Here is a 27591-nt window from a genome sequence, read left to right on the forward strand (position 1 = left end):
ACAGCAGCTCCAAATTTCTGCCTTAAAATTTAAAGGAAATGAGATAAATTCAATTGCCTGATTATTTAAATGTGCCTATAACGGTAACATGTTCCAGTTATAAGAGAAAAATACATGCCAAGTAGGAAAACGGATAGGGAATCAGGGTGCTTTTTGGTCTGTTGGGCAGCTCAAACCTATTCTGGACCTGGCTGTTATGGTGCCAAGACAGCTGTAACAGCACATTGGGTGCAAGAGTCTAGCTTGCATTTAGCTTGCAAATGATGTGCAGTTACGTGATGTGCAGCAGGTAAAAGCATGCACAAACAAAATTCAGTGGTACAGCCCATATCTTCATTCCTTCCTCATCCCCCAACACTGCTTTGCATAGTGCAACAGCATTTAAGGGTTCTGGTATTCCAGCATAGAAATGTAATGCTACACCAGAACCAGGAGCTTAATGCCAGATCTTCTGTCTACTGCCTCTGAACAACAGAACACAGAATCAAGTTACTAATTAGACTGAACTCCTGCATAGGAAGACAGTTGTACTGTATAGAAGATAGATGTTCCAGTCTTGAAGCTTTAAGATAAGGACTAGGGCTTAGATTTCTAGCCTCAGGATTTAAAGTCACCAAAACCACGTCGGGAATTAATATACAGGCCAATGTCTTTGCCTAATCCCTACGAAGCCCTGCTAATGCAATTTCTCTACCCCTGTCTTTTTAAGGAAGAGAAGTCACGTAAGCAGGACAACTTGCAATTCAGTATCTAGAAGAGCATCCCAGTTATTAGTACACAATTTCCCCACACAGCTGTGGCAATGAATAAATGCAGGGGATTCTGAAATGCATGAACTCGAGCCATTACGCTGTATAACAAGAACAGGTAAAGGTGACAGTGAATTTTCCACGTATCTACGTACAATGCAGACTTTCAAAGTAAGAACAAGAGGAAAAGGAAGGTAGCATGTTGCATGTAAGTGAATACTATTAAAATAGTGTCTTAATAAAGGGGTGGAGGGATCACTCCATATTCTTTTTGAACTTCTGTGGCTTCCACAGGGTTTTCCTGCTACTATCAAGTATATAAAGCAGCACTGAATCTTTGGAACTAGGCATTGAAATGAGTACCCCAGTTAGTACAATAATTTCCGCACAAAGCTATGGCAACAGAGCTAAATCTTGCTTATTTGTCCCTTAGACCATGGAGAACTTGTTCTTCTCAGGTTTTAATGGTATTGGCAAACTTTTATCTCTTCAGTATCTGATGTTTCTTTGTGTTTGTAACAGCATCCTGCAGCATGCTTTGTCTTGGGAAATCCTACTTTTCATTTTGGGAACATTAATGCCTTATCCCCATCTCAACCAACTGCATGCATATCTACTTACACTCTAGTGTTAGTTTTGTTAGCTGGAAGACACAGAAAACATACAAATATATAGGCCACAACTCATTCTTATTAACACGTCTTGTACACTAACACTTTTACCATGTACTAATAAAACTAACAATTTTTTTCTGCGGCTCTGCTGCCACTGAAACTGTTGTCTAAGTAGAGTCTGCTTCAAGAAACAGCTGTGATTACGCTCTGCCTGTCATCTGACGTTTCTGTTGTTGGAGCAGATTCCTTCCAGCTTTCTTTTTCCTTATCTAAAAGTTACTGCAGCCCAAGGAGTGTTAAACAGTTAGTTCAGCGGGTTAGCATTTTATTCCCATGCAGCATCTCAGGTTTTCATAGCCAAAGAAAGAGAAAATATTGAGGTCTAAAGTGTTATTCTTTGGTTAAAATCAGTGCATTTAATAGTTACGTCAGGTCAAATCTAACAGTACAAAACAGAATACTACTCAAGAGGCTTTTGGGAAAGGCATACTGTTGCCATCTGGTTTGAGCGCTCAACATTCTGCCATGTGAACATTATCTTCAATTAACTTACCCAAATGTATTTATCACAGCTATATCCTAGCAGTCCGCCAAGGTATACAGTTTATACTATGATAAACTAGGCTAGCAGAATGTGACTTCAGACTAAATAGATTAATTGTATCATACCTGCTTGTGTAACAACAACAACAACAACAACAACAACAACAACAACCACCACCAATTTATATATCACCTTTCAGAACAACTTAACACCAACTAAGAGCGGTTTACTACGTATGTTATTATCCTCACGACAATCACCCTGAGGTGGGTGGGGCTGAAAGAGCTCTGAGGAGCTGTGACTGACCTAAGGTCACCCAACTAGCTTCAGGTGGAGGAGTGGGGAATCAAACCCGGTTCTCCAAATTAGAGTCCCTCTTAATCACTGCGCCAAACTGTGTACCATTTACTATTATATAAAAAACATACATGACTACAGTACAACCTCAGCATTCAAGGAGTCACGACTTGTGATTCATAGTGTGATCACATGATGTGGTCTCCAACCTGTTTTCACTTCCTTTGCATCTGCATCACCATCACCACATTATTAAGCTTGCAGGAAATTTGGTTGTCTTGTTACTGGGAGGCAACAGACCCCTGCCTCCCTCCATTCACAGATTTTGCCATTTATGGTGATCCCAGGAACAGATAGATGCATCATGAATGGCAAAGATCTACCATAAGGAGTTGAAGAAAACAAGGCAGTATATTAGTGACAGTTATTAATACAGCTATATGCATACTTGAAAGTTACAATTTAAAACTGTGAACTTGCTTTCGTACACAACTGTCATACGAACTGCAAAGCATACCTCAACTTTCTAAAGAAGTTGTTTAAGTTTTCCTTTCCCCAACACAATTGCTTTCTAAAAGCAATTAAAGAAGAAAGCTTTACCTTACTCTAATCAATAATACTTCTAAACCCAGATCAATTCTAAGCAAAATATTAAAGCAGTCTGTAACCCTAGACTTTGTTTGTATGAAGATCTGTACTACATTACACTGAATAGGATATACTGGCTGAATCCACATGTCCCGGCATAGCACTAAACTGTCGGAATGATAACGTCTTCCTGGCGCGATTTCTGATGTCATCGCACCACGATTTCGCTCACATGGTGCGATGGCATCAGAAATCGTGCCAGGAAGACGCTATTGTTCCGACAGTTTAGCACTATGTTGGGACATGTGGATTCAGCCAATGCTTCAACACTTTTTTAAAAAAAAATGTGCATGAAACATGAAACTTGTGTGTCTATTTAACAAAGCACACACAGTGCTCTATTTGCTCATGTGACAATTAAATGATCAACAAGTAAAACATGTTATTGTGCATAAAAGTAGTAATGCATATTATGCCTGATAATATTCACTTTCTGCATGTTCTACACTACTGCATGCATTTATAATTTATTCCACATTATCTCTCTTCTGCTCCACATTTATAAACAAACTGGGCATCTGCTAACATAATCTCATTTACAACTTGGTCTTAATATAACACATGACTATTCATGTACTGTTATCTGCCTTTTACACTCAGATTTCATTATGTAAAATCATTATGTTTTTGCCTTTAGGTATTTTGAAAAATAGTTCTGAATATGCAAGCTTGTGTTTTCCTATAAACAATAACTTGGGTACAAAAATTAGGGAAAGAATCATTGGAATTTCAAAGTTAAACATGTAATTCTACTAAAATCGGGTTAGTGGCAAATTTCACTTATCACTTGAAACATATTTCTGCCCTCGGATGCCAAGACAAGTTAGAAAACATACAGCTACTTTTTTTTTTTTAGAGTAAGACAACATGTGGCTTATGTTGACATTCAACGGTAGCTTGTACAGAAGAGCTGTTACCGCCAAAACTGCAAAGGTAATAAAGGTCACAGAGTTTACCTTTTTCAGTAAAAAAGGAAATCCACACCAAAGAGCTAATACAGGGTTAAAGCTGAAATCTTTTTTTTAAACTTTGAAATATTAGTAGCCCTTTCACTAACTTCTAAGTAAATGTATTTAAAGGACAAAGTATCAGCACACATATGTGTGCAACGGATGTTTAAATAACTTTCGAGGATTCCTGATTTATTCTGCCTAATTCTAAAGCCTAGAATTTAGGTACCCTGATTTTACACTAAGGGTACAGCCCAAGCTTCTGAGAAGCTGTCAGTAAGTCTGCAAAGTTCCAAGCTGGCAATCCAGAGGTACAGTCACACCACTTGCTTAAACTGCAGAAGTATCGATCTTCAAGTATTTATCATCTGTTATTACTTCTGCAGCTCAGGCTCATTGGCCAGGATTCAAAGGGCCTTTTCAACATGTCAGAGGGCTCCTGCAAGGGCAAAATAGCTTCTCACTAAACAGCAACTGCTTTCTGCAACAAAGGATTTTGTGAAGTAATCCTAAATTTTAGGAACACCTTGTTAGCCAGAAAGGGGATGAAATTATCTGTGAAGCCACAACATGGCTTTTAGAGCCAAGGTTGTTCGATGGTCCTAGCCTTTATTTTCAATGTTACTGAGCCTAGGATATCAGAATAGCTAATAATACACAGAATTAGGATTCTTTTACACCTTACTTAAGAGTGCTATCAGCCTCTCCAAGTTTGTGCTATTAACCGTGCAAAAGACACTGAAAAGCTCTGATGATTATTCTGGAGGAGCGGATTTAAAATACTTATTGGTTTACAGAAAAGACAGCATCATGTTTCAGATTACCAAGCAGTTGCGAGATATGTAATACATTCTAATTAAGGTTTGCAACCATCTTTGAAGGCAGTTTTAAAGGATTTCATGAAGGAAGCTTTGCAAGCACTCTAGGAAAGGGTAAATTGAAGCAGAAATCTGAGATTTGAGTTGAAAACTGCAGATGACGCTAAGCATATTAGTAGTTTGACCCGCCTTAGTGAGAAAGAAGGCTTCCTACTTACAGATTTGGCAGTTGCAGAAATGTACTGGACAACCATCTCACGTTTTGTGGTCAAGTCCTTATTTCGTAATGGAGCTTTGCGTTCCTCATTCAGGTTCATGTCTTCCTACAAAATAAATAGGCATAACATTGGCATGATTGCATTATTACTTCATAGTTTTAGTTAATCTTCATGGCTACAAATGAGAAGAACTACTTGGCATTTAAGGAAGAGCAGAATGACTGGTTTACTCAAGGAATTTTTTTATTTCATTATTCTAAACCATGGTTTATAAGAATGTCTTTAATGCACAAACATTTTTATTTGAGGGGGAGATACACATATCCCACCTATCTACTTACTCAGGGCTGTGCAACAGAAGTAGCACATGAGCTCTATTATTCTTACTTGCACAATATACATGCGGCAGGGCCACGGCACAGTGGCATGGCATCTGGTAGTAGTTCAGTAGGACCTCTATCCAAAACCCTGGAGAACTGCTACCAGTCATAATAGACAATACCAACTGTGACAGATCAAGGATCTCTTGGTATATGGCAGCTTCATCAGTTCACTTATTTGCATTCCAATTGCATGTAATATTTAAGTGGGTTAAAAGACTATGAACAACATTTTCCCCACTTTGTGTAAAAGAGTTTCAGATTTTTTTAAAAAACCTTAATTTTATAAGTATGCAGCCTCGTTAGAAACTCAGTTTACTTTTCAGAAATCCAAAGAGTTTAAGGAGAGTTTGAGGGTTCCATGATGTCACTAATTAAGTTCCAGCCCTCACTCACTAGGCCAACAGGTTAAAATTGAAGATTTAAGAGCAATTTACAAAGCAGATTATAGTAAAATCTTTGTTAATCACCATCCATGGGGAACAGAGTTTCCACTTAATCAAAGATGCTGGTTAACAAAGACTTTAGTCAGCATGGAACCAGGTAGCAGTGCCAAGTGGAAGGTGGCCATGCTCAGGAGGACCCACAGCCAACTATACTGCCACCCACTAGGTGTTGAGGCTTCTGGCCAGTGAGTCCCCTCTAGTGATGGTAACTGGGCAGCAGCTCTGAGAAGACAACAGCCATAGCTGTGACCCACAGCATGCCACCTGCTAGACACTGTTGCCTGCTCACCATCAGAATAGTTCCACTGGACAACAGCAGGACCCAGGCAGTGGTAGTCTGAGGGTACAGGGTTGGTCCTGGGCATGGCCACTGTTCCTATTTGCTACCAAACACTTGGTAATACAGACTGCAACCCATAGTCATGACTGCCTCCAGCTCAATGCTGACACTTGCTGTTGCTGTAGTGGGTGGAATGGACAGTAGTTCCCAGGCATACCAGTTATCTCAGTTTTCCAGTCAACAAAGTTTGCATGTATTATGTAGGCTGTATTTAAATTAGATACCCAAAATGGCATATTGTAATCTACCTAATGAGATCATTAAATTTTAAAATTCCAAGTCCGCATTTTCAATCAATAACCATTTTTGGGAAATTGGAGGGGGCGGGTAGAAAAGAATTTGCATTTTTTCCGATGCATTCCAACACAGTATGAAAAGAAATAAAACCACATAAGAGAATATGGAACTGCAGATAAATTTATTCTAATCCACTCAAAGGACAGAGTGTGCACTTTAGTAAAGAAAAGAGGCTAGCTATCTGTAGCATTAAATAGCTTAATTGCATAAATAATTATTTGTGGGCACAAGTCTGGCATCTACACTGCATCACATCCAGTGAAATTAACAAGGAAGAGTGAATTAATATTGTGTCTTACTCAAGAGCCAAAAGCAAATAACTTTCTACTTTTTTTTCCATTTTAGCATGCGGTGCCCTTTACTGGAAAAATTAGTTAAAGAGATTACACAATTTCAAACCCCAAACAGTTTTATATCTAGGTCCCATAAAAAACAAGTAACCTGGTGTTTCAATTGCTTGCATGGATGGCTGTATCTTTTTAATGCCTCAAATACCAAGTACAACAAGCTGTATTGGAAGACTACAAATTATGCATTAGGGAGCCTTAAAGTCCTTTACAATTTTTTTGCTGTAATGTGAATTACAAAGTAAATGTTAAGATCTGTCTGAAATTTGCATTTCAAAAAGCACAGCTAAAAATGAGTTTATACCAACACAAATAAATATTATAATTGTTATTCCAGTTCTCAGGACAGGAACACAGTCATTAAATTAAAAATGCTCAGAAATTCCAATAGACAAAAAAACAAAAACAGCTAAAAAATATTCTACGCCACAGATAGATAGATAGATATACTCCAGTGTTAACTGATACACATTTCTTTCCAGGTCCAATTCAAATTGCTAACTTTTACTTCTAAAGCACCAAATGCCTTAGGGCTGTGATACTTCAGAAACTACCACCACTTACGTGAACCTGCCCATAATCTAACATTACCTCTAGTTTGCAGGACAACCTTTTTCAGCTATAAACCCCAAGCGGCACTGCAGAATTTTCTGCCTCAGGAGGACTGTCACATCATTCCGTTTTGATCTTTACAAACCTGTGAAACAAATTCTATTCTGGAGAGCATATGGAGTTCTTATACCTCCAAACTGCTTCATTCTGTATTGTGGATTGCTGATTTTAAGACTGATTGTTGTTTTTGTTATTGTTTGTATTTCACAGGGGATTTCGATCCTTTAGGGTTTTTATATCTTGTTATCATAATGCAGGATACATTGTCTAGCAGCACTTGCACAGCAACCACAACATGCCTTCTAACCCCCCATCTGACCAAAGTCTGTACTGGTTATTAACTGTAAATAAATAATCTGATCTGACCAAAGTCAGAGCTCTCATGAATCACTGGTCTATGCTCCCCTTCTCCAATCAGCATCTGCAGTTGCTCTAGCGAATGATAAACTAATTTTTACTAAGAAATAATAAGCAAAGTATAAATTGACACAAGTCTCAATTTATACAGTTTAGACACACACACCTCAAAAAGAAACCTTACCATCATCTTTTCAAACAGGTCCATAACTTCTTTCTCTGATAAATACATGCAGCGCTCATCAAACAATGGCTGAGCCACTGGCAGTTCATTGATTGAAGCTGCTGTGTCAATGGGATGTTGAATGAGAAGTTTCTCCTTTTTGACACCCGATTTCCTAAAACTGGTTATTCTATCACGCTGAGGGGGAAAAAACAGAATATTTAGTTGACACATAAAGGAACACACATTCTCACTACATTGCATGCCAATAACACACTAATCATGCCACAAAGGTGAGTTAGCCATACCACTACAATTCTGCGACTGTACTGCCAGTTCTTCATTTTGCCCAAGCACGGCATTTGCCCTATTTAAAACTACAAAGTTTCACAACATGTAAGTACAATCTACAGAGCATGCCTTAATTTAGATGCACCACGAGCAAACAATGATGTGTGTAGGTCTCCTTTATGTGTGACTGTGTGTACTCCGCAGAGTTCCCAAATTCTGCATTAAGATAATTCATGTCTTAAGCCAAGTGAAGCAGAGTTCTGCAACCTTGCATAAATTATGGAAATTGTACAAATGTGTTTACTTTGTATAAATTTACTGCAATGCCAGTCATTACAAAGAACACAATGAGGCACTGCAGATTTCATCAGTAATCGCTTGTACCCTTTCAGGAATATATTATTTTTTAAAAAACTGAATTAAAATTGTGTTTACAGATGGATGCTCAGTTTGCCCTCCGCACAAAACTCCATGCTTATGTAGTATGTTCATAAACTTAAAATGTACACACAGCCCTGACTATATACATCAGAAATTAGAGGCACCATTCAATTCTGCTCAAGGCTGCAGAACAGCCAGCTGTTCAACTAGATATATCCAAACTGGCAGATCCATGGATTAGTTAATGTTCCTCAAGAGAGGTTTGGGTCAGAACACTGCAAAATTCAAACCTACAATTAAGTACAATCTCTTTTGTTCTCATTTTCATACACACAAGTTAACAGTTACATTGCACCCAAACAGCCATTTTACAAGTTTAAAAGGCATTAGTTGAAGATAATATTAAGGTAAGTAAAAAAAAGTTTTATTATTTAGTTAATTCTGTATCTTTCAGTAATTCATGCATGCTTGCATATTAGTAGAAAAGGGCAGTCTCTACTCCTACTTCTGCTGAAAACAACTTACATACTAGGGTGGGGAATTTCTTTGTGTAAAATTCACTTATTTATATAGAGTAGAGATGGGCATGAACCAGAAAAAAAACGAACCATGCGGTGCGTGGTTCGTCACATTTCACGAACCACAAACCATGAACTTTCACAAACCTGCCCGAGTTCACAAATCGGTCTGTTTTGGTTTGTGAAAATGTGACTTCCAGACTAGCAAATCACCACTTTGGGGTCAGCAGAAGGTCACTTCCACATCAGCAGAAGGTCACTTCCGGGTCAGCAGAAGGTCTGCAGGAAGTCCATCCCCTGTTGCCTAGGAAACTGATTGATCAGTGCCAGGCTGTCTGCAGTGATGAACTGAAAAACAAACCAAATAAACCAGCCTAAAGTTTGTGGCGGTTCATCAGAAATGGGATCTGATGAACTGCTGGTTCACAAACCATGAACCGGCTTGGTTCGTCACGAATTTTGGTTCATATTTCAGTTCATGCCCATCTCTAATATATAGCCATTGATTCCTCTATTTCTCTTTTTTCTCTTTTGCCAGCAGGATATCTCTTTGAAGAGAAATCAAGAGGCCATTTTGGAACTTCAGCCCTCTCAGTTGTTTTATGTTATACCCCCCAGGGTGGTGCTCTAGCAGGAAGACAGGAAAGGTTGGGAAGACATAGCCTGCATTTGAGCATCTAGACTGAAATTCTGAAATTTTGCAGAACCTTCCTTTCTGTCCCTCCTCTCTCCAAATTTCTCTTTAATCAAAAAGGAATTGATTAGAAACTGACTCCAAGCTCCTAAAAAGAGGAAAAGAAAGGCTTGTTGGATTTCAAGAAAAAACTGGATAAAGAGGAATTAAGAGGATTTCTCTTAACAACCCTATTGCATACCAAGGGTTGGGGGAATAAAGGGCTACTGGATACTCCAAGGAAGGGCATCAGAGAACAGCAGCTGCCAAGCAAGAACGGAATGCATCTGGTGCAGCAGCTAAGGAATGTTATACTGGAGCTCTACAAGAATTGCTCCATGCGCTACAGCCCACACACAGAAAATGCAGAATTGGAGGTATGTCCATTTTCCAAAAATGAGATTTTTAAAAAATATAACAGCCATTAAACTGAATACAAAATAAATAGGCTGTAATCTTAGAAGTTTTGCTTGGTGGCAAAATTTATTTCCGGTAGTTTTAGAGCATAGGTGGCCAGGGGCAGCATGCAAAGTTCAGTGACACACACACCAAAGTAAGAACTAGATTTCTCACGGCCAAAATACAACATGGAAATCACCCTATAGCCTCAGCTTAGCAGTGCAGAGGGAACACACCACTAAGGCATGGAGGGCAAGTACTTTCCTTTACATTGTACTTGATCTATGGTAAACCTGCCAAAACCGCTAGCCACCACTGCTTTGAAATTACTCACTGCTTAGGGCCAAATCTCATATTACTTAAGGAAAACAACTCTCCCTACAGACATATCTGGATGGCTGCGATAGTGCAAGAGATTTTTTAAAATGTCTAAACTTTCCACTGATGACTGTTTGGCTACACTGAAGAAGACTGGGACATGAGGGAAAAGGGCTTTTTAATGAGGAAAAAATGGAAATCAGCTTTTCTAAGGTGTAGAAGCTCAGCCAATGAGGCATGTTCCACTGCACAGTTTCTTTAAAAGCAATATAAGCAGCATGCACTAGAGATAAATACAAACCCAGCACATGAGGATCTTACCACATCATCTGCCAAAGTTTTTATCTGAAGGTTCTATTCAAATCAAGAAAAGAAAAAGCAAGTTACTCAGCACTTAAAAAAAACACCAAGTGCTTTTCCCATACAGTTTAAAAGCTTTTTACAATTCTTTTCTCAATGATGAAATAACCACCAATCTTGTTAGGTATCATGCATTTAATACTCCCATAGCATTGCTTCTTGCAATGCAACACTAAAAACAAGTTACTCCAGTCGAAGCCCATTGAAATTCACTAGGATACCTTACTATCCCATATATCACCATTGGCAAGCAAGAGAGGCTTCCATAAACAAAATAAAAGGGTAAGAGCTTGGGCAGACGGCTAAAAAAATTAATACTAACCAAGCAGAGAACAAAGAATGTATTAAATAAGCTATAATGCAAAATCTTTCTAGAATTCAACTCAAAGAAAACTGTTTTGGCAAAGAAATAGGCTTGGAACAAATAAACTTTCTGTTGCACTGCAGTCTAAGCCTTTCCAATCAAAATGATAGTCTAAAACCATTTTGAGTGATTGAGAACATGCTTCCAGACAGTTCTTGTTAAGATCAAAGGAGACAATAATTCCACATTTTAATAAAATGTTAATAGTAGCTGTTGGAGGGGGATACAATTTGCATGAGGGCCAAGGCAGAGAGAATATAAGGCCTTCCCAGTGCTAGGAAATCTCCTCAGAGCAACAATTTGCCCCATGGAAAAATAGTTATCACGTGTATACTGACACAGTTACCACTGCAGGGCTAACAGAACTATCGGTGTTGTCCAGTAACAGGGGTAAACTCTACAAAGGGTAAGGGTTTTTTAAAAAATTAAAACTCTGTAGTACTTCTGCACTGCAGCTTGATCCAAAATTGGGTCACTTCCTTCTCCTCTGCTATTAGCATTTCTGAAAGGCACAGAAGGTTTTCTGCCATCTTGGTCCGTAATACCTTTTCCTAAGTCAATGGCCGTTTCCACATACTCTTAAAGGGATGGCCCACTCACCAAACGCTGGTGGCTTTTCCCCGAGGATTCCAGACAGCTCCGTTTGCAAAATGGTGGTGGGCTGTTTGGTTTCCCTTTTTTTTGGTGTGCTTTTCTGGGAATACGGTGCCCCTTTAAGAGCGTGTTGAAATGGCCAATGTTTCCCAGTCTGTGGGACAGGACTCAAAAGTGAGTCACGAAGCCTCTGAAAGTGGGTTTCAGGCCAGCCATCTCTAACGGTTCCTGTTCTTTGCACCGTTCTTTCTTTCTTTCTTCTTCCTTGCCAGCTTCTCCCATCCTCGCCTCCCCCTTCCCCTTTGTGACAATAATGAGGGGGGGAAGTTGTCAGGTAACTAGCAATTTTACAATCATAGCTGGAAGACAGGAAAGTAGGTGGGAACCATTCAGTGCATGGAAAAGCAAGAGGAGGAGAGAAAGGCTCTATCTTGGTGCTGCTCCTTCAGCATCCCAGCCTTCTGCCCAGTCCCCTGCAATGCTCTACTGCCCTCTACCTGCTGTCGGAGATATATTGCACTGAACCACTTGCCAACCACCTTTTTGCCAATATCTGCCACCTTCCCACATCTCCTCGACCCAACACCTCGCTCATCCCAGCTCCTTCTCAATCTCTTGGGCCAGCCCCGGATGGGCCGCCTTACAAAGTAAAGCTGGACTTGTGGGTCAGCATGCTGAAAAAGTTGGAAACCACTGACCTAAGGAATTTCTTGATAGTTTGGCTTGACAGTGAGGCAAGAAGTTATCCTTCATTCTCAACTCACTCTTTACTCTTCCTGGCAGAACCATATTTTATAATTTGACAGCTGGGCCAGCTAAAATTACAACTGATACCAAAGTGTTCCGGATAAGCATTTGACAAGAAAAGGCAGTTTGTAACACCTGATGAGTACTCACTCCTGTTTCCACCTGTCTAGAAGGTGACACGCTGAATCCTTTAACAATATGATCCAGCACTATTTTTACATAAATATCCCATGTTTTATCACAGGGATAAAAGAGGCAATTGTGGCTTAAATGACTATCTTCATTATATTGCTAATAGAAACATTTACCTTGAAAAGCTGTTCTGGATTGAGAGGTGAAACATTTCAAATTTAGCACATTCCAAATTATCTGAGGTACGTAAAATCACCAAAGAACTCTTACTTTTGAGAATAGCTAATACCTCCATCTCCTCAGTGCCATATCACAAATGTGAATTTTTACCCCCTTCAATTCCCGATGCAGTTTATCATGCAGCATAAAAAAATTAAATCCCCTAAGGCACAATCACTTGAATCCTAGGCAAAAAAAAAAAAAGATAACACTCCAATATCCGATTCTCTTGCAGCCCTCTTTAAGACATATACATGACAAGAATGGATAACGATTGATTTGTTTTGGAGCTAGAGTTTTCTTCTACACTATAGATCCTGAGCACATTATCTTCTTTAAAAAGGCACACAGCACTACTTTTCACGTGACAGTTTCTTCCTGAATGAAGCCTGGTCTATTCTAAGCAGCTGCGCCATGAAGACTGGGGCTCGGACCCCAACCACTCAGCATGGGAATCCAAAAGGCAGGCGTAGCTCTGCATTTGAAGTAGGAATCTACATAAGGCTATTACATTTAAGATTACCTAATTGCACGACTGACTGACTCTGTAGCTGCTTTCTTAACTTAAGCACCTTTACCACTGGCAAAACCTATTGAACTCATAGTTACTTTTGTATATACACATTTAGGATTGGCCTAGTCAATAAAAGTATGCTTTGTACGTTGCTTTAAAGTATAAATAAACTGACACTTTGCTTTTAAGCCCACAGTAAACAAGAGAAAAAGCTATTGTAATACAACTTGCATTTCCTTTCTTATAACTATGACTGATTAACTTCTCAAGTGACAGGAGAACAAGTCTTTAGTGTTCAATCAATGTTGCCATGTGAAAGCATACATAATTCAAGCTGTAACCAGTCAATTATTGTAGCTAGTGTCCCTGAAGTATGACTTCTACTGAAGTTTAGCTCCATTAACAGTCTGAACTCTAATCTTGCTCTAATTGCAGAACTAAGATGCAGATGTTGGTCTGAAATGCTCTTTTTAAAGGCTAGTTTAAAGAAAACATATCACGCTACCAAGTTTCTGAAAACATGAAGGTTTGAATGTGCTGAAATAGACCTCAACAAGCAAACAATTCCTTTCATAACATGGTCCATTTCATTGTGGAACATACTGACCCCAAAAACTAAAAATTATAATCAGAAGGGAAAATATAACAATTTCAATCAGCACTGTTCCATAACAACCTGCACATGTCCCAGGTTTTTTTCCTTCATTTTGAAATAAAAAGGTAGAGGAGAAAAGACCACAGCCATGTAGAGAAATTTTCATTTTCTCTTCTGGTCTTTCAGTTTCAAGCTTGTAACAGATATATTAAAAACACACAGCACCACATCACTAACAACTGAATGCCAACCTACACACAAGAGCTTTTAAAAAAAAAATAAATCATGTTAAATTCAACGGCTGTGGACTCTGTCGTGTAGAATTAACTCTGATTGCCCACTAGGAGTCTCCACAGGACTAGTAACTGTAATGCACCACAAAAACATGACAATGCAAAGAGCAGGGCAGTGTTTCTGAGCCAACCACACCCACAGCTTCTAAGAAGAATGCACTCATGCCAAGCCACAATGTTTGTGGGAGGATACAACTGAACACAAAGCACCAAAGGTTATATTTAAGTATAGCCACTAGCCATGTAACTGGAGAGACCACAAACTGCCTAATTATACTTTATCAATACAACATGGACTTATAACTAGTATAAGGTGATGCTGGTGGTTGTACTCAACAATATGCAGTCTGATCAGCAGAAGTAAATTACTGGCCATCTGCTACATATAAACAATATGCAGTTCATTCTAACTCACCCTGAATCTTACACCATAGTCACAGGGGAATAATCTTATCACATGCAAATACTCTTCCACTGGGAGGACAAGATTATGAGCAATGATTCTACCATGGGAAGTCTCAAGTGATGGAAGTGTGAAACAAGTAGGGTACTGCTGAGTAATCTGCCTTTCTTTTATCAATGGGATGGTCATCTCAAAATACATCATTTATATTCCATTTAAAAAATGGTAGCAAAATAGCCCTTCCTTAAATATTCACAAACATTTACATTTTAAAACCAAGACAATTCAGCATGCCATAGATGGCTGAACTGCCAACTTCTGGGCATTTTTAAGCAAGTTAACACATGCTAAAATTGTATCCCTTGTTCATATCTAGATAACCAAGATCTGCCACCATCACCTCCCCTACACACAAGCAGGTATGTGCTGGAACATTAAGTCTCAAAACAAAGAAACAATAATGGCAGCAGGATCCTTGTCTCTGATAAACAACCTTCACATGTTTAGGGAGTTTTACAGAGGCATTCTAGCATATAAAGTAGTAACTGCATTCTGAAACAGATTAATCCTAGATTATACCATATCTTTCCTCTTTATGTAAATGAGCCCTAAGATTGGGCCTGAGGGTATGACTACCATTTCAGGAAAAAAACTAACTATACATTGCTGCAATTTATCAGTGCAATTTATTTGGCAACCAAAAGCATCAGGGGGCACTTTTCCTATGAAGAAAGACTAAAGTACCTGACTCAGTGAAAGATGACTAAGAGGGGATATGGCAGAGATTTACAAAATTATGCATGGGGTGGATAAAGCGGATAGAGACGGGGTTTTCTCCCATAACATTAGCTCTCAGAGGTAATGGGCAGTAGATTCAGGACAGACAAACATAAATACTTCTTTACTCAACAAGAGTTTAAATTGTAGACTTCACTGCCAGTGGATGCAGTAAGAGCATAGACAGCTTTAAGAGGGGATTAGACATTTTAAAAGCAAGGCAGTTCAGCTTGCCACTAATGGCTGAACTGCCTTCTGAAGGCAGTTCTGGAGGATAGGTCCATCAATAGCTACTAACCATTGTCACTAAAGGGACCCTCCACACCCAGAGGGAGTAAAACCTCTGGATGCCCGTGCTAAGAGTCAGCAGCAGGGAAGGCCTTGGCCTCTATGCTGCTTGTTACTGTCCAGAGCAACTACTTGGCCGCCATGTAAAGCCGGATGCTGGAATGGATGGACTACTGATCTGATCCAGCAGGGCTCTTGTTACTCTGTTAAATGATCATTTAACCGCCTCTTTGAATGCTTGAAGTTGGAGCACACCTGCATCCTTGGGATGTAACCTCCAGGAGAGGTATGTGTCTGTGAAGGGAGGCTAGCAGCACTGGGAGCGTCTCCCAGTGCTTGTCTAAGGGCTGTGGGTTTTTTTTTCAAGTTGAAAACTAAAGCCTGGTTTCTCTGACATCCAATTTGTTCCTTTAAGCAAGAGGACTGCATTGGAACAATCTGGCTCTTGGTGGACCAGAAAAGTTAAGACTGCACACTACATAGCTGTATTGAACAATAACTAGTTGCTTAGCTGAATTCAAATTCTGTTATACCAGTGTGTTCAGCTATACAAATCTTGTTGTATTGTTCTTTACGTTGAAGGGCTTTGACTTAAAGAAATTTATTAACTTTCATTGCCTTGTAAGTCCTTCTCCTAACTTAGCCCCACAGAACTTACACAGGCAGAGCTTATACCCACAAACACGCCTTTCTAAATTTGCCATACTTTGTGGTTGTGGCTGTGCAAGGAAGGGGTGGAAAAGGGATCCACGAAGAGTGCTGCTTCAGACTCCGTGCCACACCACACAACTTAATTCTCCTTGCCTTCCTCACAACTTAATTATCTTTGCTATTGCAAAGTGGCAGAGAATGAGTAGGCTGTAGATAGTGGTTGGATTTTACTCAATATAGAAAACAGCAAAAAAAAGTTTATTCTGTTTTCCTACACAAATAGTTCAGATTTACATTAAATTAAGATAGCAGAACTGGAAAGGCCCCTTCTTACAGTGGCTTTATCTATACTGCTGTCTATCTGGCATCTCTCAAACACTAAAATGACTTATGCCAGAGTAAATAGGGTGTCACACTGTTTCTGAGACAAAATGTTGACAATCATGTAGGTTTCAGAAAAATATTGAACGGGAGAAAGTTTGCCTACAGATTCTACTGCAACACAAGCATTTTCTCATCTGCTGTTACTTAAAACAGCATGCAAAATCGAAACTAAACATTACCTTCATATCAAGTTCTAAAGTTTCAGCAATGCTGATTACATGAACTACTCACTGTTAAACTCACGTTACCACATAACTTAATTTTTTTAGGAAAAACTAGGAAAAAAACCCACTAGTATAGCCAACACCAATTCCAATGGCCACAAACGTATGTATATTCCTAAACTGTTTATATTTTGTTGTTGATCCTATTCCAGTATTCTGTTTAGTTAGTTAGTGTGAGCTAACTATTTGTATTTGGAAATACAAATTTGACCACTATTCATTCCCTTGCCTGAATAAACCTTGACAGTCCACTGGAGAACTCAGTGGCATGTGGGTTTTTTTGTTATAGCCAGTAAATACTTTGTACAAAACTCAGTACATGCTTATATAGCAGCTAAACCATTTTTTTTTTAAAACTGCCTCACAAAATGTAGTTGTCCACTTCTTGAAACTGGAATCCAGAATCAGATATCTAGAGCCCAGTGAACAATAACAAAAGGCTTCCTGAAGTTAGCATGGCATAGTAATGAATGTGTTGGACTGAAATCTTGAGAACTGGAATTGAATGCCCACTCTGCCATGGGTGGGAATTTTCTGGGTGTCCTTGGGGTTGTCACACATTCACAGCCCAACGTACCTCATAGGGTTATTGTTGAGAGGACAAAGTAGAGGAGGAGGAAATAATGTGGTAGGCGCCTTGGGTCCCCATTGGAGGGAAAAGGCAGAGTATAAATAAAAACCAAAATAAAATAAATCCTTTGGCCATGTGCCTTTAGATGTGCACAAGTGGCACTTCAGTTTAGTACACTGTGTTATATCTTTACTCTGAAATTCACAAAAAATTCCAGAGGACTTTAAGAGCATTTGATGAGAAATAAGTATACAAGTAACACATCAAGTAATGATGAAGCATCTTAAAGTCAGCTTATGTGTCACTTATGCATGTTCACTTTCCTAGTCTCAAATTCAATACGGCTTATTCCCAGCAAGTGAAAAGGATTGCACCCTTGACGTCTACCCTTAGCCACAGACTAGTCGTATCAACATTTCCTAAACAAAACCCCCAGGGACTTTTAATGCAGTTTCCATCTTACGAGACTAATTTGCATGAATATGACTAGGCTTGCCAGCCTCCAGGTGATAGCTGGAGATCTCCTGGAATTGCAACTAATCTCCAGGTGACAGAGATCAGTTCCCCTAGAGAAAATGGCTGCTTTGAAGGGTGAACTCTATGGAATTATACCCCACTGAGGCCCCTCCCCAAACCCCACCCTCTTCAGGCTCCACCCCCAAAATCTCCAGGTATTTCCTATCCTGGACCTGGCAACCCTAGCAGCTACAGCAGCAGCTACTAAGCATGTCCTAAGGCTCCACCAGCGACACTAGCTGAAGACTGTTTAAAAATCTCTTTGCTAAAATGACCACTGCACGAACAAATGTATACCATTGTGTTTTTTCTACGTTTGTAACACTTCTAATTAAGTTGGTACTGCATAATGATTATTAGAATACAAAAATAGGATGCATTTCCTAGAAATTCTTTTTCCCACATGGCTGTAGAGACCAGATTCAGCAGTTGGTAGAAGATTCAAACTGATAGATGTAAACACAAACATTTGCTTTAAGAGCATTACAGAACAATTCAGAAAACTTTCACAGATTAAATTTTAAAAGGTACAATTAGAAAGATCTGTTTATTTTTAAAAATAAAATAATTCATTAAAAAACTGAAAAACTACAGGTCAGCAAACTAAAAATCAACATTGTTAAGTTATCAGAAGCAAAATTATTCTGCAGCTTTTATATCAAATCTTGATCTAGCATCTTGCCTAATTCACTATGCCTATTTCTACTTTAAGTAGATTCTAGTTTTACTTTTCTATTTTTAGTGGAACTTGTATTAAAAGTTGAGATGTGGCAGCATCAATATCAGTACATCAACGAGTTTTCAAATCAAGAATCTTAGGCTTCATTCAGATGATTAAACAAACCACTGTTTGCTCCATTAAAAAAAAAAAAACTTAGACAAGACTGTGGCTGGTATACTTCCTCCCAACCCATAACCAGTGTGGAAATTGAGAGTCTCCTCCCTATGTGGAATAAACAACCATTTGTTGAATCTTAAACAATGAACAAGATGCCAGTTTGGAATCCTAGGTTATAAGCAAGAGAAGAAAACAGTTCCGTCCAAGTCAGTTGTCACAACAAACTGTGGGTTCTTCATAGGGTTGCCAGGTCCAAGTAGGGAATTTCCTGGAGATTTGGGGGGTGAAGCCTGGAGAGGGTGTGGTTTGAGGAACAGGAGAAGCCTCAGTGGGGTATGATGCCATAGCATTCACACTACAGAGCAGCCATTTTCTCCAGGGGAACTGGTCTCAGTTGCCTGGAGATCAGTTGTAATTCCAGGAAATCTCCAGCTACCACCTGGAGGCTGGCAACCCTAGTTCTTCAGAATCAGAAAGCTGTCAATCTGCACTTCACACCCAAGGAGAAGAAATCCACAAGTGCAAGGACTTCTAAGGCTTGTTCTTGTACTGGAAAAAAATGGCTTGTTCAGGCATCTGAGTGCAGCATAAATCTAAAACCAAATTTCTCCAGCGATGCATCACATAGTAACCAACAATTATACTATATAATGAATTTGTATTCCTAGAACTTCACTCATTTTACAGCAGTTGGTCATCTTCAGCCCAAATCTGACTAGGGCAGCATAATTAGCTTCAGTGGTATGAGATTACTGAGCTTCAACCATCTGTGTTCACAGTAACATGTTCATGCCAACTTGTCCCAACTTTCTGATACTGAAAAAACATTCAGAAGTTTGTGTTCCACGTAATCTTAGGGTGGACTCACAAATATATAGCCGCCTCTCCTATTATCAACTAAAAGGGTGAAATCTTCCACGGAAATGTCAGATGCCAACTGAAACATTCACATGTCAGTCAACTCATTTGCCATGTGGTAACAGCCATAGTAATGAGCATTAGAAGAAGATACTGTCAAATCCTTCTCCACTGATTCTTGCAATGCAGAAAGGATTTGTGCATCAACATTATACATTCTACTATCTATATGTTGCTGTTATTGTGAATTACCTAAGGACTGACTGCTTTGTCATATAGAATCAGAGCTGGAAAGGACCAGAGGTCATTTAGTCCAATCCATTGCTCTATAGACCCAGCAGCCCCTTATAAGATCTGACTACATGACCCAGTTCAGAAAATAGTACGAGCAAAGAGCAGGTATACTGCTAAAGAGTCCCCAGACAGTAAATATCTTCCTGTGTTTTTGAACAAGAAGCTACACAGCTTAAGCTACATAGTACAGAAGGAAGAAGGTCTTGGAAGAATTTGTTTCCAACTCATAATCTGGCACAGTTAATCATAGCGCAGCCAAAGCATCATATACAAACACATAAAGCTACCTTATACCAAGTCAGACCACTGGCCTATCAAGGTCAGCATTGTCTACTCTGACTGACAGCAGGTCTCCAGAATATTGAATAGAAGTCTTTCTCGTCAGCTATTACCTGATCTTCTCAAATGGAGATAGCTGGGGAGGAGTCTTGGACCTTCTGCATGCCAAGCAGGTGCTCTAAACCCAGCCCCTTCATCCACTTCTGACAGAGTACAAGCAATAGCCACAGTATAAAAGGCAACTGGCTCTCTTGTCTTCCTTAGGGGCATATTTCTGCTTGAGGTTGCTTTGTCACAACAACATCCCCACCATCAGTAGAAAGGGAGAGGGGGACCTTCACTACAGGAACTGGAAATAAGAAAGATAAATGCTGGAGGAAGCTAGAAAAGGAGAAAGAGGATTTATGCTTCCCTGGCCGGATGGGGAAATCCAACAAAGCCCCCTAACACCTGCCACAAATATTACACACACACTAAACAAAACCTATTATGCACGTGTTTATGAGGTCATTAATACAACTGAATTCCCCATCAGAGTACCTGACCCCACAAAGATATGCTGCTGGTAACTAAGGCTATCTACTTTTCTCTCTCAAAATTCCACAAGTGACTGCAGCCTGAAAAAGATTAAGGACCTGTCATCACACAAGACACCTATTTGCCAGAGCAATGATTAATGGAAACTTTGAAGGTTTACATTTCAACAGGACAACATGGAACTGTCCCATCAGCACACATGAAGTCCACAAGAAATAAATACCATAAACTGTCAGAAAGATATCATGTTCCTGAGGGAGAAGGCAACAAGACGAAACTGAAGCCAGGGAGCTCAGACCATCAGCTCCTGACAGATTCAACAACAGTCGAGAATCTCTGCTGTTGATTTTTGTTGTCCCTATTTTTGACTGCAGACTATTCCAAGAGTCTTGACAGAAAGCCAGTACTTAAATGCAGTTAAAAACATTTAAACCAAGTCACTTGCACAGTTTCCAAACTAGATCACAGTCAACTCTCCTTTAAACATTTACAGTGGAGAAGGTCCTTCCTTACACACAATTCAGCGGTCTGGTATTTGAGTTACGTACTGCAAAATGGACTGCATTTCCTGTGTTTAAACAGGATTATTTGGAATCTGAATTTCAGACACAGGACTTTTGCTCTCTTATCTTTTACATTTGAAACTGATGCACTATTTGACAAGAAGAAACAATTTAGAACAAACTAGATTACTAATGCAAATTACAAACAGAATATGAAAGAAGCAGCATTAATACAAAGAACAGAAACAATAAAACAGAGATGGTGTTACTAAATAACTTTGAAAATAGCTTAATCACAAGGCAAGGGATTTCGAAAGAAATAAGGGGTGGGGATTCTCCTTTCAATTCGGCTCTTCAGGCTAAGAAGAAACTAGACTCTCTGGATCCTCCAGCAGATATTAACGGACGGCCTTACAGTGGCTGAAGTTCACAAATGAGGTCTCTCTTGGTATCAGTGATTACTTAAGTCGAGGGGTGTGCAAAACCAAACAAACAAGCCAGAAATACACCCAGAAATCACTGTTTTGTTTTGTTAATGTGTCTTCCAGAAACAGAATCTAAACTATAACGTAATCCTCCTACTAAAAAGCTTTATTTTGTTTTTTACTGCACAGCGGCAGCCACAGGCAAGCAGGCACCAGGCTGGCATTCTCTTGTTTCCTTAATGGAACTTTACCTATCAGATCCCAAGGGTGCTTGAGTGCATCTTTCTTTTTTTCTTTCTTTTTTTTGCAGTGCTACCCAGGCACTGGGCTGTCTCCCCCACTCCCATCAGGGCACTTGGATGGCCGGTCACTGTGAGGAAAAGTCCTGCCGAGAGGGGTGCAAGCAGTCTGTTGAATCGATGAAAGCCCTGGAAGGCTTTGATCATCAGCTACAATCCTAAGGACACTACTCTGGGAGTAAACACTGTTGAATAACATGGAACTTGCATATAACTAGTCCTGTTTAGGACTGATTCCACAGTCTTTTTCTGAGTCAAATGGCAAGCATGCACCCCAATAAAACTTCAGCTCCTTCACAGTTCCCACCTATGCATCAAATAATGTAATTTTCTCTTCAGGTTTCTCATCCTACTGCAATGCAATGTAACAAGTGAATCCCACCAAATTGGCAGAGCTATTCTCTTGTCTGTCTTCCCAGTACAACGCAAATCTCCTACGTGCAGCCCTTTGAGCCCTTCTTTCAGCCCTGAGATGACCATTGGCAATAAGAAATGTACTGGAGCTCAGAAGTGCTGCACCAAATTTTCCCTGCCCCTCCCCCCGCTGTAGTCACCAAAGAGAAAAGTTCAACCTATTCCCATCGCAAAAGTAACTGTGGGTGTGGCATTACTTAGATTTTAAGTTTTCACATGCGCACATACACATGGTTAGAGCAGGTTTGGAGGGGTTGAGTGGGAGGTTTGTATTCCAAAGTTCCTTCCCCAGAGAGGGAGGGTTTCTATCAACTGTTTTTTTTTAAAAAAACCTTTTCCTACCTTGCCCATTTTGGCTTTCAGTACTTCTACGTGCCAGGACCCTACTTGACTATTACACTGTGGGGATGGGAAAGGAGGAGAGACATTCTTTGCCCCACCCCTCAATCACACTACAACTATGAGGAAAATGAGGTCTTATGTATTTTGAAGAATGAAATATTATTTATATTAAAGGTAACATGTTTTATTTATACTAGGCTTAGAACAGGCAGACATTGAGACTAAGGGATAATAGCCAAATGTGAAAATGTGCATTAAGAAATTAAATGTTTCGGACTTCCTGTTTGGGATCCATGGAGGTCTAACGCAGCTCCACTTGCGGAGCTGACCGGACTGCCGTTTTAACCGGCCGGCGGGGTGAAAATAGCCCGCGGCCGACTGCTCTCAGGCGGGGAGCAGGCAAAGAACGCTCAAGACCCTAGGGTGAGCTAGATCTCGGACGAGGGGGGGCTCTATACAACGAGTCTCCCCCCGATCCTTGAGGTCCCACCTTGCGACGGGTCGGCTATAATCTCTGCGGCAGTTTTGGGGCCAATTCGGCTGGCATAAGACCTACATACCCAAGCATCGATTGGGGGAAGAAGCTGAGAGGAGAACTTAAAATCAAAACAGCGATTACAACCCGAGAAAAGTGAAGAGAAGGTAAAGATCATTATCTTCTGAGACGGGACAGATTGATAAAAACAGAGAGGAAAAAAAGTAGATTTTTAAACTGCAACAGACTAGTGAAAAGGAGGGGAAGACTCGGCAGGAATTGAATTTAAAAAGAGACTAAGTTTAAAGAAGTTATTAAAGAAATGGGACTATTGTTTTGAATACCTGTGGCTTTGGAGCTGTGAGAAAAAGACACCATCGCGAGATCTGCTGTGGGAAGACGGGAGACAGGAAGTGCGTAATAACAATAGAGTGGCTGGAGAGAAGCGGCCCTTGCTGGAGGGCAGGAAGTAGGGAATCGCCATTTTTGAAAGGGGAAGGGTCGCGGCTTCAGCGGAAGAGGAAGTAGGCCATCTTGGACTACAAAATCATAGAGAAACCATAGAGAAAAGACGCCCGACATTTTGGACTCTTTAAAATTTAATTTCTATAAGAAGACCGGGACATTTAAAATAGAAAAACGTTAAATTTTACGCCACGGAGTTAAGGAAGAGAGCGGATTCGTGGGAGCGAGCTAAAGCAAGCCCCACGATGTCAAAAAAAGAGTGGCAATCGGCAATAGAAAACCTGGATAAAAACCTGGACAAAAAACTTTTAGATATGATTAAAGAACTTAAGGACACGAAATTGGAGCTGATAAAAGAGGTTAAAGAGGTTACACAGACAGTAAAATCGGAGCTGTCAGAAGTGAAAAAAGGTATGGAAACAATACGAAGTGAATTACAAGGAACGCAGCAGAGAGTTAAAACAGTAGAAGACGCGATGGAGAATTTAGCAGACACGCAACAAACAGAGATGAGATTGGTGAAGGGGAGAATGTCAGTTGCAGAAACTAAACATATGGAGAAGCAGCTACGTTTTCGTGGCTTGCCAGAAGTGGAAGGAAAGTCAGCGCAAGAACAGATGATTGAGGTGTTGGCTGAGTACCTGGGGAAGGAGGAGGAGGAAGTTGTGGCTATCCTAGATGTGGCATACCGTGTGAATTCGAGAATAGCAACCCAGAGGAAACTACCAAGAGATGTGATTGTGCAGTTTACAACACGAAATATGAAAGAGAGGATTGTGACAAAACAGTTTCAAGATCCATTGGAGATTGATGGCAAGACGATTATTATAATGAAGGAACTGCCCAGATCAGTGTTACTGGACCGGAAAAAATATAAAGTGCTAATTCAGATTTTGAAGGACATGAAAATCAGGTACAGATGGGAGTTACCGGAAGGAGTGTCCTTTGAGTTTGGAGGGGCCAAAAAACGCATCAGATCTGAGCAAGAGATGGAGCGATTTATTAAGGACAATGAAAAAGACTTACCAACAAGATCATGAGTATGGAGTGTAAAGTATTATCTTGGAATGTAAATGGACTAAACTCACCGAATAAGAGGAAAAATACTTTTCACTGGCTACTAAAACAAAAATGTGACATTGTTTGTTTGCAAGAGACCCATATCAGAAAGCAGGATGTAAAATATTTAAAATCTGGAAAATTGGGCAAAGAATATGTAGCGGCCTCCAACAAGAAAAAATGAGGAGTGGTGTTGTACATAAAAGAGGAGCTACAGCCAAAATTTGTTATGAGAGATGTGGAAGCTAGATTTGTAGCAGTGGAATGTATTTGGAATTTAAAGAGAGTGTTGGTAGTCGGACTTTATGCACCTAACGGTGCAAAAGAAAGCTTCTTTGAGGATTTAAGGAAGCATTTAGACGATCTTGCATACGACCAGATAATTCTTGCTGGAGACTTCAATGGAGTGACAGACTTGGAACTAGACAAAAAGACTACAACGGCACAAAAGAAAAGAGGACTATTACCAAAGCTTTTTTTTGAGTTGATTCAACAAGAGACTCTTGAAGATGTATGGAGGAGAGAATATCCTAAAAGCAGACAGTTTACTTTTTATTCTGCAAGGCATTCTACATTATCAAGAATTGATATGATCTGGGCCTCAAAAGACTTAGCATTATGGACTAAGGATGTAGAAATAATGCCTATGGTAGGCTCAGATCACAACCCAATTATGTGGAAATTTGGAAAAAAGAGAAAAAGGAAAGCATGGAGAATAAATGAGGACTTGTTACAGGAAAGAGAGAATATGGAAATACTGAGAAGAGAGACAAAGTTTTTTATACAATACAACGTGAATAAAGAAGTACCAACCAATAAAGTTTGGGATGCTTACAAGGCGGTTGTAAGGGGCATACTAATGGACTTAAATGGTAGAGCAAGAAAGAAGAAAGAGGAGAAAAGACAAGAGATTGAGGAGAAAATAAAAGCCAAAGAAATACAGCTAAAAAAGAGACCAGGGAAAAAGAAGGTATACCAGGAAATTAAAATACTTCAAGAACAGCTAACAGCAATGAGCAATAAAGAATTGGAGTGGAATCTCAAAAGACTGAATCAAAAAGCGTTTGAGGGTGCTAATAAACCTGGGAAGTACCTGGCATGGCAATTGAAGAAGAAAAGGGAAAAGAAGATAATAAATAAAATTTGCGAAGATAACAAAACGTATTTGGAGCAGGCTACCATTAGTAGAGCCTTTTATAAATTTTACGCTAAGCTGTATAATAAAAAAGAAGTAAACAAAGAATCAATAGCGTCATATTTGGAGAAAACCAAACTTCCAGAAATCTCGGAAGCTTGGAGAAATAAGTTGAATAGTGAAGTAACTGACGAGGAAATAAGTAAGGCAATACAATCTGCAAATCTAGGAAAGGCGCCAGGGCCAGATGGACTTACGGCTAAATTCTATAAGACAATGGCTAATGAACTGGCACCATTCCTAAAAGAGGTGATGAATGGGGTTTTAAGGGATCAAAGGATTCCAGAAACTTGGAGTGAAGCGAATATATCATTGATCCCAAAAGAGGGCCAAGACCTGACTAATGTGAAAAATTATAGACCTATATCGCTACTCAACAATGACTATAAAATTTTTGCGAAGATATTGGCGGAGAGATTGAAGGGGTGGCTCTCGGAAGTCATAGAGGAGGAACAAGCAGGCTTTTTGCCAGACAGACAAATAAGAGACAACTTAAGGACAGTGATCAATGTTATTGAATATTATGACAAGCGTTGTGACAAAGAGGTTGGTTTCTTCTTTGTTGACGCTGAAAAAGCGTTTGACAATTTAAACTGGGACTTTATGTTTGCCACTATGGAAAAGCTACAATTAGGAGAAAGATTCATCAGAGCAATTAAGGAAATTTACAGAGACCAGACTGCAGCAATTGTGGTGAATGATGAATTGACCAAGAAATTGACGATAAGTAAAGGAACAAGACAAGGTTGCCCGTTATCTCCATTGTTGTTCATTTTAGTATTGGAGATTCTGATGATACAAATACGTCAAGATGATGAAATTCGTGGAATAAAAATAAAGGGCTATTCATATAAGGTCAGAGCATTTGCGGATGACATAATGTTAATTGTAGAGGACCCATTGGAGAACATGCCAAGAGTGATAGATAAGATCAAGGAGTTTGGAGACTTGGCAGGTTTCTTCATTAACAAAAAGAAGTCAAAGATATTATGCAAAAATATGACTAAGCAGAAACAACAATTGTTAATGGAAACAACGGATTGTGAAGTAACAAGTAAAGTGAAATATTTGGGAGTCGAATTAACTGCAAAGAACATAGATCTATTCAAAAACAATTATGAAAAACTATGGACTCAGATAGAGAGAGACTTGATTAAATGGAATAGATTGAATTTGTCATGGTTGGGCAGGATTGCAGCAGTTAAGATGAATGTGTTACCAAGAGTAATGTTTTTGCTACAGACAATACCAATCATCAGAGACTCCAAACAATTTGAAAAATGGCAGAGGAAAATATCAGATTTTGTTTGGGCAGGCAAGAAGCCTCGAGTGAAAGTGAAAGTTTTACAAGATGCAAAGGAAAGAGGCGGAATGCAACTGCCCAATCTGAGACTTTATCATGATGCAATCTGCCTAGTTTGGTTGAAAGAATGGATGACATTAAAGAACAAGAAACTATTAGCCCTAGAGGGATATAAAAAAATATTTGGATGGCATGCATATTTATGGCATGACAAAGTAAAGGTCAACTCGATGTTCCTGCATCACTTTGTTCGGAGAAGTTTATACATAATCTGGAAGAAGTACAGAATTTATCTACAAGAAGGAACCCCTTT

The 27591-nt window shown here is 39.5% G+C and overlaps 1 protein-coding gene across 1 annotated transcript in view; it reads right to left on the reverse strand.

The window, feature by feature from the left end:
• DIAPH2 (diaphanous related formin 2) overlaps positions 1-27591 on the reverse strand; it is a 444699-nt gene that overhangs the window by 401686 nt on the left and 15422 nt on the right. The window contains exons 2-4 of the mRNA XM_054995941.1: positions 10682-10714; positions 7802-7978; positions 4839-4943 (exon numbers count right to left, since the gene is read on the reverse strand). Coding sequence (XP_054851916.1) covers positions 4839-4943; positions 7802-7978; positions 10682-10714 — 315 coding nt within the window. The remainder of the gene's footprint in view (positions 1-4838; positions 4944-7801; positions 7979-10681; positions 10715-27591) is intronic.

The sequence above is a fragment of the Eublepharis macularius genome, chromosome 13 (assembly GCF_028583425.1).
Source record: "Eublepharis macularius isolate TG4126 chromosome 13, MPM_Emac_v1.0, whole genome shotgun sequence".
Classification (NCBI taxonomy): Eukaryota; Metazoa; Chordata; class Lepidosauria; order Squamata; family Eublepharidae; genus Eublepharis; species Eublepharis macularius.